Source organism: Lagenorhynchus albirostris, chromosome 16 (assembly GCF_949774975.1).
Source record: "Lagenorhynchus albirostris chromosome 16, mLagAlb1.1, whole genome shotgun sequence".
Taxonomy (NCBI): domain Eukaryota; kingdom Metazoa; phylum Chordata; class Mammalia; order Artiodactyla; family Delphinidae; genus Lagenorhynchus; species Lagenorhynchus albirostris.
In genome coordinates, this window is record NC_083110.1 from 5966027 (window position 1) to 5978621 (window position 12595).

At 46.0% G+C, this 12595-nt stretch overlaps 1 protein-coding gene across 1 annotated transcript; it reads right to left on the minus strand.

The window, feature by feature from the left end:
* Positions 1–10609: 10609 nt before the first annotated feature.
* LOC132507485 (T-complex protein 1 subunit gamma-like) lies at positions 10610–11566 on the minus strand. The gene is made up of 2 exons (XM_060126889.1): positions 11521–11566; positions 10610–11319 (listed from the first exon to the last, which is right to left on the minus strand). Exons 1-2 carry the CDS (start codon positions 11564–11566, stop codon positions 10817–10819), a joined length of 549 nt encoding a protein of 182 aa, XP_059982872.1. The 3' UTR covers positions 10610–10816.
* Between the last annotated feature and the right edge of the window lie 1029 nt (positions 11567–12595).

Genomic DNA, 12595 nt, shown 5'->3' on the forward strand with positions numbered 1-12595 from the left:
CAGTCCTCACCTCACCCTGCAGGGGCTGGTTGTGGAATTCTTGGACCCTCAGTTACGTGAACATGCCCCCCACATGTTGTGTGGACCTTACCACGGACTCATGCATTCATTTTGTTTTGAAATTTTGCTTGTATGCTCATTCTAGGCGAGAATGTCTGTCTCCATCTGTCAGACCCCCAGGAAGAAGTTCAAAACCTCTTCTCCGTATCTTTTGCCTTATATCCTTGGGGCAGGGAGGGAAAGCTACTGGGACAACCACGGTCAGCGGGGGAGGAATCAGAAGGCCAGGTGAAGTTATCAGGTGGGCGATAAAACAACAGAACTCAGGTGCTGGGGGAAGGAAGACACGACAGCTAGGAAATGAGGTCAGGAACACAGAGGGCAAAGGCAAGGTCATACATTCTTTGCAAATGTATGTGAAAATATTATTTTAAATATTTTATATGTTCTTTCACATTTCTGATGAAAATATATTCAAAATTTGCATATTTTAAATACACTTACATTTTTTAAATACTCTAGCTCATTGCTGTCCACAGAACAAAACAATGTGAGAATGTTCACTAGAACGACAAGATTTGTGATCATGTTGAAATGAAGGCAAAAAATTAAGGAAATAAATGTAAAATAATTATAAATTATGTGTGTCTTCATTTCGTTACTCATTCAAATGAAACAAAAGAACATTTAAACATGTGCAAGAATAATTCAGTCATCTTTTTTTAAAAAACATTTATTTATTTATTTATTTTGGCTGCATTGGGTCTTGGTTGCTGCTCGGTCTTTCTCTAGTTGAGGCGAGCAGGGGCTACTCTTCTTTGCGGTGCGCGGGCTTCTCATCATGGTGGTTTCTCTTGTTGCTGAGCTCGGGCTCTAGGTGCGCAGGCTTCAGCAGTTGTGGCACACAGGCTCAGTAGTTGTGGCTCGCAGGCTCTAGAGCACAGGCTCAGTAGTTGTGGCACACGGGCTTAGTTGCTCCACGGCATGTGGGATCTTCCCGGACCAGGGCTCGAAGCCGTGTCCCCTGCATTTGCAGGTGGATTCTTAACTACTGTGTTGCCAGGGAAGTCCCAATTCAGTCATCTTTGATGCTGCCAACTTTTGGTCATAGAAACATTACAGCTTTTCAATTTTGTCTTTATGGGTTTTTTTGTCTTTTTTTTTGCGGTATGCGGGCCTCTCACTGTTGTGGCCTCTCCCGCTGCGGAGCACAGGTTCCGGACGCGCAGGCTCAGCGGCCATGGCTCACGGGCCCAGCCTCTCCGCGGCACGTGGGATCTTCCCGGACCGGGGCACGAACCCGCATCCCCTGCATTGGCAGGTGGACTCCCAATCACTGCGCCACCAAGGAAGCCCTATGTATATTTTTTTAAAGGAAGAGGAAAGAGCAGATTTTATGTAACCATTTGTAGGCTTGATTTATATTCCTCACTATTTGGACAAACGTTGGTTTCCATTTGTACCCCTGCCCTGGACTCTGCAAATGTTAGAGCGGGCCCATGCGTTTAGAGAGAATTAAGCCAGACATACCTACAAACCTGGAAGACAGACACTATTATACATTTTCCTTTCAATAACCACCTTCAGATAACGTCAAAACACCTTCAGCTTTTGTTTACAGGATTTCCTGTGGCCTCTATAACAGCTTTTCTCACTGTCTTATTGAGTAAAGCATGTCCAGCACATAGCCCTGTGCCTGATACAGAAGACATTCAATAAGTATTTGTTGGCTGAACACACTTCATTCATCACACATGGAAAGAGAATATGAAATCTCAACCGATTGTGAATGACGTCCGGATGGTTTAATCAACAGCTGAAAATCCCCCAAAAAGAATTATTGACTGTGTTTCACTCCTATGTCACAATTTTACAAGTACTGTAAACTGTCACCATCACCCTCAGACACAGGTGGTGCCCCTCTTTCCAGAAACAGGGGCCCAAATCACCTTATTATGCTATCTCTTAGATGGCATGCACCACAGGGCACCAAAGCCACAACGCCTTCCCTTTGTTTCGGAAAGCAAAAGAACGGCCGTGTGTCCAGCACTGCTGTAACTCTGAGCACTTCCCAAAGTCTTAACAGGCTGTGGGTGGAAACAGAAAAAAAAAAAAAAAAATACAGCGACCCAAGCTGGAGAACAATTGCTGAGCTTCCCGACACAAGGGGGATGCGTTTTCAGCAAACCCAGCATTCCCCAAAGGATGCCGAATTGCAAAACACTCCAATGAATCTGGAAGCAATAGCACCACCAGGTAATTTTCATCAGGTAATGAAACAGGTCAAACCACCTTTTTCTTTTCTGCCCGTAACAGATCCATTTCTTTCCAAACAGCCAGGAATAGCATTGTCTTTGCCCCTGAGGCAGTGCTTCTTGACCTTTTGCACAAGACAGCACACGTGCAGAATGCATCTATGTGACCGGGCGGGGATTGGGAAGCTGCTGTTCGAAGCTGAGCTCACAGCCCAGGACCCCGGGCTGCTCAAGGAGGTGGACGAGTCACACTATATCGGCTCAGCTAAAATCCGTTTGGTACATGCCTCAGTCCATCAGCTGGGACACTTTGCTTTAGGAGGATGCCTCCACTGATGAAATCCCAGGTGGAGGTGGGGAGAGGTCCTTGATAATTCTAGGATGCATGAGTCACCAAGGGGAGGGGCTGAATCAGGACCTGCCAGTGAGTCGTGTGAAGTGTGCCGCTTTCCTGTGCAACAGGGTGGCCAAGCATAGCCCCGCCCACTTGCAGGAAAACAGGATCCATCACAGGAAAACCTGAGAGAGGGCCTCAGAGCCTTTATTCCTGGTCTCCTCTTTTGACTCTCTTTTCCCACCAAGAAGGAGCTCAGTGTTCTACTTCCGGTTCTGAAATTCCCTCCTGAGCTCCGCAAATTCTCTCTTTAGCAAAACAGGGGGGACTTCCCATCCATGATGCTCCTTCCCCGTCCTGAGATGCTGCCTCAAACGCACGTTATGTTTATCCTTTCATCTCTAGAATAAAAGGATTTTTTTCCTAGGAGTTGCAGGAATAGTAAGTAGGAAGCTTATTGTTGTTAGAAAAGGGAATGAGTAGGAGGTCGGTAGGATTAATACTGTGGGTGTTCTTGTTGGAATGGCCTCAAAGGTGACCGATTTACAAATGTTGATTAAATTGCTCCGCTGAGCAAATCTTGTAAGGATATAAAAATAATGCCGGAAGAGCATTTGTAAGTTCTGATTAAAAATCAGTGGCATACATTGTAACAGACACCCAGCGCAAATCATTTTTTAAAACGCCCTTCTCTATACCACAAAGTTATTCATCTAAGAATCACATAACAATCAGTAATAGCCATTACCCTCCTGATGCATTCTTTAGCTTTAAAATGAACAAAACAATGCAGAAAGAAAAAGAAATGTCAGTGTTCAAAATATTATTCAGATTCAGTAAAATATTTCATGTATGAACTACAATTCGCACTTACCAAACAAAAATATTACACCTCGCAATTCACACTCTGCTTCACTGTGTTCAATTTTTAACATAAACAAAATCTTCAAGTAGTCACATAAAATGACAGAATTGAAGGAATTCAAGTATACGTCCTTATCTTTACAATCACCATACTATCATTCTTTACACATACATGAACAGCCACATCACTTTTTAAAATATTTTTAAATGTTCTGTATATTGCTTATTTCATTTAACACTATATATTGGAGACTGTTTTATATCAGTATCTAGAGATCTACTTTATTCTTGTCGATAATTTCATAATACTCCATTAAACTGATATACCATTTTTTTAAAAAAGGAATTTATTGTAAATTCCTTGACAATAAATTGGAGACATGAACAGCACCCAAAGAGAGCATGGATGGTTTCAGATCATTATGCATTTACTCTTGAAATGAAATATGTAGCTGGATAAGCATGTGTTGGGAGGCCAACGACATACCTGGGAGATCTCCAAAGTACTTTCCACAGAGAATACAGTGTTCATTAAAGGATAAGCAGTAAAAATATGCTAAAACATTAACATATATTTTACTGAAACTCAACAGTAACCATACCGATTGTTTAGAACTTAGAAAAACAAAATTATTTTTTGTGGGGAGGACTATTTTATCACAGATTTTGTTTAAAATGGCCTATGATGAGGGCTTCCCTGGTGCCGCAGTGGTTGGGAATCTGCCTGCCAATGCAGGGGACACGGGCTCGAGCCCTGGTCCAGGAGGATCCCACATGCCGTGGAGCAACTAAGCCAGTGCACCACAACTACTGAGCCTGTGCTCTACAGCCTGCGAGACACAACTACTGAGCTTGCGTGCCTAGAGCCCGTGCTCGGCAACAAGAGAAGCCACCGCAATGAGAAGACCGTGCACCGCAACCAAGAGTAGCCCCCGCTCGCCCCAACTAGAGAAAGCCCGCGCACAAGCAACAAAGACCCAACGCAGAGAAAAAAATAATTAAAAAAAAAAAAGGTTATATACTCTGGAAGGCAAAAGAGAAAATTATGTCTCTATGTTTCAAAATTTTACCCCAGTATCCAGCACTGGGGCGCTTGCAGCATGCCTACCATTGTGCTAAGAGCTTTCTGTCCATCATTTCATTTAATCCTATGAACCCTGGGAAGTAGCTATAAAAATCATTAGCATTTTTTTTGTTTGGTTTTTTTTTGCTTTTTAAACATGTAAGTAAAAAACATTTTATGTATCATTTACAGCTGTCATCTTTAATCTGGTGGTGCTTTTTTGGGGGGAGAGGGGGGCAAGTGTCAAATGCCATTTTGAGAATCTAACGAACGTTTGCTGAAGGAAAATTCACATATGCAAAAATAAAAGTGTACCAGGCACATAGAATATTTGTGGATGTTTCTTGGAGCTCATCTTTGGACTCAGGTTAAGAACCTCTACTTTAAACGATGATAAACACAAGGAACGGCATTTTTGTTTTTCAGATGAAAGAGAAAACTAAGGCTCAGAGAAGCAAAGTAAGTTGCCCACGGCCTCACGGCTAGTAGGGGGCAGAATCCCGATTCAGACCCAGCTGGTTAAGCTCTGAAGCCTTATTAGCCCAGGCTGCTCAGCACCAGGGTGAAGGGTTAAATCCTTAACACTCTAGAATGAATATGGTTATCAGGTCTGTTGGATTTTCTCTCTTTTGTGAGAAAAACAGTACTAAGCAAAACAGTACTAAGTCCCTGGCAAGAAAGGTGGGCTTCGGTGCCCTCTGGGCAAACCAGGCCTGGAGAATGCAGGCGGGAGGAAGTGGGAGGGGTCCAGGGCCCCTTTGCCCTCATTGCTCAGAGGTGAGCATCAGAAATGCCTTCTCTTCACACTCCTCTGTGGAGCACCTTGCTTGTACCAAGAGCCACTCCAGATGCACAGCAGAAACCTCCTCCTCCATCCCCGATGGGGCCGTCCAAGGAAAGCATCACCTGCAGGGAACACTGAGACACATGTGGCCAAGGCTGGGTCTTAAAGGACCAGCATTCTATGTGGAAAACTTTTACAAGTCCAGCTGTTTCTACAAGCTGGGGAGACAAGAAGGAACTCTATCCAATGACATACTTCCTCCTTGAGAATTAATTAGTTTTCCATCAAGGATCCACTTGGCCTGGGGCTTGGCCGACTTCTTACTCAGAACGCTGGCCTGGGAATTCTGCATCAGGCTGTTGGTCCTGACCTAACACTTTTATTTCCTCAGCTGCTTTCACCCCAAAGTACAGGCCTTCCAGAAAGACTGTGGCAGCGTGCCAAGTACAAAGTCATAAGTTTCTAAGATTCTCTGGTGAATCAGGCACGCAAATTTTCTCAAACCATCACTGTGACCACGGTTTCTGTTATTCCCTGGAATATTCCAGCGACTGGAACCTTGAGCTTTGAGACATCAGACCTGTTCCCCCTCCTACAATCAATTCCAAATTGGCCTCATCCCACATCCTTTATGACCAGATCTATGTGTGGGAAGTTAAACATAGAAAGCCGAGGCTATTACCCGGATAAACGAAGGCCAAGATACAGGAAAGCTGAGGTCTTAAAGGGGGTTCTTGGGGCTGTTTTTTGCTTCCCCCTCAAACGATCTGTATGAGGGCCATGATTCTTCATTTCTCCCTTGTATAGGTTGCTGAGGCGTTTCATGCCCCATGTACTCGGAATTCCTCATAGATACCACAGCCCCACGCGGGAAATGGAGAAGCAAGAGGAAAGGCAAGGTCCCTCTCCTGCCTTCTGTGTTCCACAACTGTCCGCGCCCTCCCCCCGTGTGCGGGCTGCCCCTCCTGTGTTCAGTCTCTGAGTTTTCCCTTTCTGCAGAATCAACTCTTCCTCGGCCAGGTCCCTTGGTTGGAAACCACCTGTTGCTTCAAAGACCCAAGAAAAAAATTCCTCCTACGGGGCATCCATGGAGCCGGCCACGTCTGGCGGCCCTAGAACTTGTCAGAGATGGTCTGTGGCGCTTCCCACTACCATGCTACAGGGAACCCGGCTCCCTTGAAGAGATTGTTCTATGCCCACAGACGGCTGCTTCCGGGGGGGGTTTCCTGAGGAAACTGAGGCTCAGAGAACTGAAATGGATTAGCCAGGGTCACACAGGCAGCAACGGTGGAAAATCCATCCCTGTGCCATAATGTCTCCTGGGCAAGGTTGGGCCTCATTTTAATACACTGTTAGACATGGCAGAGCTCGGCCTCTACCGGAAGCCTTTGATAGCCTCCAGTGCGCCTCTCAAAGTCCCCCCCCCCCACTCCTGACTCCACCTCTTCTTCCATTTTGTCAGTGGTTGTTTCTCTTCCCACAATAATCTTTCCACATTCAAGTCACTCAACAGTTACTAAGACTCTCTGAGTCTTAGTGCATCACAGAGCCCTGGGGTGGGCCAGCTCTATGAAGCCTCGTTTCTGTCTCTCAGCATCCCCGCTGTGCCCTTCCAGCCCATCCAAGTCTCCCCAACACATTCAGGGTGGCTCAGGGCCCTCCAGAGCTGTGCCGTCCAGGACAGAAGCCACTCATCACAGGTGGCCACTGAGCACTTAAAACATGGCTGTTCCCAACTGAGATGGGCTGAAAATGCAAAATACACACCAGATTCCAAACGCTTAGCATGGAAAACAAGAACGTAAAAACATTCTTGGTAATACGTTTTATATCTATTACTTATGAAAATGACAACATGTGAATACGTAGGATTAAATGAAACATATAACTAAAATGAATTTCACCAGTTTGCTTCTGCATTTTCTTTATATGCGGCTACTAGGAAATTTGAAATTACATATGTGGCTTGCGTTCTATTTCTATTGGACAGAGATGATTTAGAGAAAGCATATTTTTGGTCCAGGAGAAGCAGAGAATCATTCCTCATTCACCAAAACTTCACTGAGCAGATATTCATTAAGTACACGAAGGATAAAGGCGAAGTGCTGTGGTGGATACTGGGAGGGGTACACATTTAACAAGACAGGTTCCAGTTCCCTCAGGGCTCGCATTGTCAAGGAACCACAAGCTCCTACAAATCTCTGGTTTCCAAACAGAGCCAAAGTATGGCTCTAGTGGAGGTGAAAGTACACACTTTCAGGATATATAGGAAAAGGCAGGTAGGGACTCAATCTCCTCAGGATGAGTCTTTAGGATACCAGAGTTGGTTCTCTAAAGAAAACCAAAATAACTAGCTTTTTAAAAATGTAATGAAAATAAGTGTATTTTCCAAAACAAAAACTTGTATTGAAAAGAGTTGCCTTATTATATATATATTTTTTGTTGTTTTGTTTTGTTTTGTTTGTTTTTGTTTTTTTTGCAGTACGCGGGCCTCTCACTGTTGTGGTCTCTCCCGTTGTGGAGCACAGGCTCCGGACGCGCAGGCTCAGCGGCCATGGCTCACGGGCCCAGCCGCTCCGCGGCATGTGGGATCCTCCCGGACCGGGGCACGAACCCGTGTCCCCTGCATCGGCAGGCGGACTTTCAACCACTGCACCACCGGGGAAGCCCTATTTTATATATATATTTAAATTTCTCTGATATCTAGCTTGATAAAAGGCAGCTAGAGTCTCACATCTGCTTCTTCTTTTTGGATTTTGAAAACAAATTTATGGTTACCAAAGGGGAAACGTGGGCGTGGGATAAATTAGGAGTTTGGGATTAACATATACACACTACTATATATAAAATAGATAATCAACAAGGACCTACTGTACAGCACAGGGAACTCTACTCAATATTCTGTAATAGCCTATATGGGAAAAAAATCTGATAAAGAATGGATATATCAATATGTATATGCATAACTGATTCACTTTGCTGTACACCTGAAACTAACACAACATTGTAAATCAACTATATTCCAATATAAAATAAAAAATTAAAACGAAAAAAATAACTAGCTTTTAAAAAAGAAAGAGAGAACTTTAGTTTTCTCTCAGATTATTGCTTGAACATCAATATCCCAGGGCTGATGGAGCAGCTGCACCATGTCAAGGACCCAGGCACCTTCCCTCTTGTTGCTCTGCCAAGATATGGAGTCCTAATACCAAGTTCACATTCCTGCCAGCAAGACAGGTTGGAAGGAGCCAGTTCCTGGTCAAGGAGCTACATCGAGTTTCAGGAAGTCTGGGAAGCACTGCACATTTAGCTGTGTGCCCCATTCAACCTCAGGGGTTCTATGACCACCAGAATCAGAGGAGAATGGATATTGGGGGTAGCTCGCAATCTCTGAAACAGAGGGATTATCTGAGAGGAACCTGGGCAGATGGATAGAATTTAGAGGTGGAGACGAGAGACGCTAGGCTAACAGAACAGTGTTAAGCAAGACACAACAGTGTGAAGGCCTCTGACAAGTATGAGGGATGCCTGAGCGAGACATGAAGGCAGTGCCTGGGTCTGGGATGGAGAATCAGAACTCTCTGCTATGTCCTCCTCACAGCTAGAAGCACTATTTAGCTTCCCAGGTTGTCAAGAGAAGCTGGATGTTCTTATAAAAGCTCCAGAAGTGTCCTTCATGCAGAAGGGGAGCAAAGTGGAAGTTGAGGAGCCACAGAGCTCGCTGGGCCCGGGAGGTAAAGCCCCAACAGGACCGGAGGAAGGACCTCAAGAGTGAGCACCGGCATATCAGCCCGGCTAGGAAAAGTCTGAACAGGCATGAAGATCAAGGATTTCCTAGGTCGCTGGCTCCCTGAGCTTGGCGAAGTCAGACCCTGAATCTCCCTAATGAACCTGTCATTGACCACCTGCACAGGTATCTGTACCTCCCATATGTTTAAGTTTATGTGACTGTCTGTCACCTCTCACTAGGATATGATATCCGTAAAGGCAAGAGTTTCATTCGCTGACTGCGGTATTTCTAGCACACAGAACATAGCAGGTACTCAACAAAAATTTGTTGGATGAATGAATGTATGTATGTATGAATAAATGAATGAATGAATGAATGTAGGTCAGCACCTACGGTAAAGCAATTTTGTAACACCCAAGAAGATATCTGAGAATGAGATGCCCTCCTGAAAACTCGCTACAAGAAGCGAGGGAGGGGACTTCCCTGGTGGCACAGTCATTAAGAATCAGCCTGCCAATGCAGGGGACACGGGTTCGAGCCCTGGTCCAGGAAGATCCCACATGCCATGGAGCAACTAAGCCTGTGTGCCACAACTACTGAGCCCACGTGCCACAACTACTGAGCCCACATGCCAAAACTACTGAGCCCACATGCCCAAACTACGGAAGCCTGCGCACCTAGAGCCCGTGCGCCACAAGAGAAGCCACTGCAATGAGTAGTCTGCGCACGGCAAAGAAGAGTAGCTCCTGCTCGCCACAACTAGAGAAAGCCCACGAGCAGCAACGAAGACCTAACACAGCGAAAAATTAATTAAATTAATTAATTTAAAAAGAAGCAAAGAAGTGAGGGAGGTCACAGTAATAATTGCTGCTTGATAATTTACCATTAGCCCTTGTTCCTACTTGGTCTTCCCAACGGCCCGCTGAGAAAGGCATTCTTCCCATTGACAAATGAAAACACTGAGACTCAGCAAAACTCAGGGAGGAAGAAGCAAAGCTAGGATTCACACTTAGGTCTTCCTTCCTTAACTGCTCTTCTTTCTACCCATTTCTTTTCTTACATAGCCTCCTGGAGACTCTCGATCAATTTCTCAACTGCAGACAAACCCACCCCAGAGGCCCCAGCTGATGTGATAATCTGTAGGGAATCACATGGCCTCCTAAGGAAAAAAGATAACCTTGACCAAGACCTCCCTAGGTGCCCGGCGCTGTACTAGATGCTTTCTACACATCTCCCTTCATCTTCACAACAACCCCATGAGGTCGGGACCATTATTTAGTTCCATCTGAGGAGTTAGCAGAATTCTGAAATTGCCTTTGCTTTTTCTCTGGGAGCCAAGTCACTGAACCACTGAACCACTGAACGGGAATAGGGTAATCCTGGTATTTGGAGCTAGGAGTAACTCTGCCAAAGTGTGTTCGAGCAGCTGGAAAAAGGGCTACGAGGATCACATGCCCCAGCCTAGGAAAAGCTCTTGTGGTTGGTAAATAATGCAGCATCTTTATGGCGGCTTACAGACAGAGAGGGAGATTTTTTTTTTTTTTTTTTTTGCAAATGACTTAGATTTAATCATCGGAAGCAAACTAAATGGTGAGCTTACAATAGAGAAGAATTACATGTCAGTGCCTTTTGCAAACTGAGCTGGGACAGAAAGGGACGGGGGCTGCCCCTCAACCCGATCCCTTCCAAACAAAGACATCCACAGTGTCCCTGGCAGTCTGGCTCAGGGAAGGGGGAGACTGTTGGCTCTGTGCGTTGAGGTCGCCTTGCCACCGCTCACTCCTGGCTAGCCATCAGGAGTCCCGCCTTGCTGGCTCTGGTCATCACCCTTTTTTTCGTGGCCTGATACGATGTCATCAATCCGCAGCAGTAGAACTGCCGTCTCCACTGCTGTCTTATACGTTTTCAGCTTTACAGCCAATGGTTCCCAGATGCCCAGTTCTTTCATGTCCACCAAAGTACCTGTCTCACCATTTACGCCCCAGGTCTCACAATTCTCCTGGGTGTGCTTGGCCCGAAGGGAGGTAAGTAGACGGATGGTGCTGGCCCCACAGTTATGAATGAGGGTACGAGGGATGACCTCTAGGACTTGGGCAACAGCCCGATATGGCCATTGTTCCACACCAGTCATGGCCTTGGATTTTTCTGTCAAGGCATGAGCCACAGCCATCTCAGAAGCCCCACCCCCAGGCACCAGCTGAGGGTCCAGGAGAACATTGTGGCACACCTGCATGGCATCCTGGAGGTTGCGTTCTACTTCCGAGAGCAGAGAGGGAGATTTAATTTCATCTTATGCATTTTGCTTATTTGAAAAAAATTTTTTTCAGCACGGAGTGCGCCAATCACAGCATCGTGGCATACGTGTTGTACTGACATCTGGAAATATTTAGCAATTCTAGAAACAAACAGTCAAGGAGTTCGCCCAGATCATCAAATACAGATTTGACCCTAACCCAGGTTCCCAACAGCACGCATCAGGAGGGAACAAACATTGAGCTCCTAATGACACTATCTTCTTCTGTAGCAGAAACAACATGGTTGGTGCTGGTACCCAGGCCTGGAAGTGACTTGGGGATCCTGGTCTCTGATATGTTTCCCACTGGCAGCCTCAATGGAATTCAGCAGAAATCAGGCCACAGGACTGGATGAGACAGGACAGTGGACCAGACAGGCTGGCAGAAGTTCAGTCCAGGGTTCAAGGGCAAACGGGGGATGAATGGGGGCAGAGGTCAGCAGAGGTCAGGACTGAGCGGGCAGCGCCGAGGATCAGGCTTGAGGCTTCAGTGCCAAGCCATCAACAGGACCCGGCAGAAGCTCAGGGGCTGGGAGATCAGAAGCAGGCCAGAGGCACAGAAGAACACAGTCGGGACATGAGCTGGGAATGCAGTGTTAGGGTTCTTCCTTCTTCCTCACAGGTGCTTACAGAATGGGACTGGGCACACCCACCAACTCAAGTTCCAGATGGGGCTGGACATTGCCCCCCACACACACACACGCCCCCAGTGCCCCTTACCCCCCTGAGGCCCAAGCTTCATTCCAAGCACCGTTTTGCTCCGGCTCCAGTTCACCCGCTGTGCCTCTCCTTCTATTTCCACAGTGAGTGGGGATTTCAGAGTCTTTAGAACACTCCTGTTGTCCCAGGATCTCCAAACTGTTCCGCCAAGCCACACAGCCACCCAAACGAAGTACAAAGCCCTCTTCCACGTCTGCCAGCTCAGCCCCACCCCAAGGCATACCTCATTGTCACTTGCTCTTTATTTCCATAGAAAGAATGTTGGGGTTCCGGATATATACCTGGGCGTTTACCTTAACCACAAAAGACTAAACTCATACTCTTCCCCAAACTTCCTTTTCTTTCTCTATTTATTCCCGACGCGGTGATGAGCATTGTTGTCTGCTTAAAACTAGAAACCCAGGGGCCACCCTAGACTCTTTCTTTTCCCTTTTTTCCCCTGTATCCAACACCAAGTCCAGTGATTTCTTCTTTTTAAACCCTCAAAACTTCTCAGGCCATATGCCTTCCTACGTATCTGCCTCTACCATCTCTCAAAGAATTATTACAAGC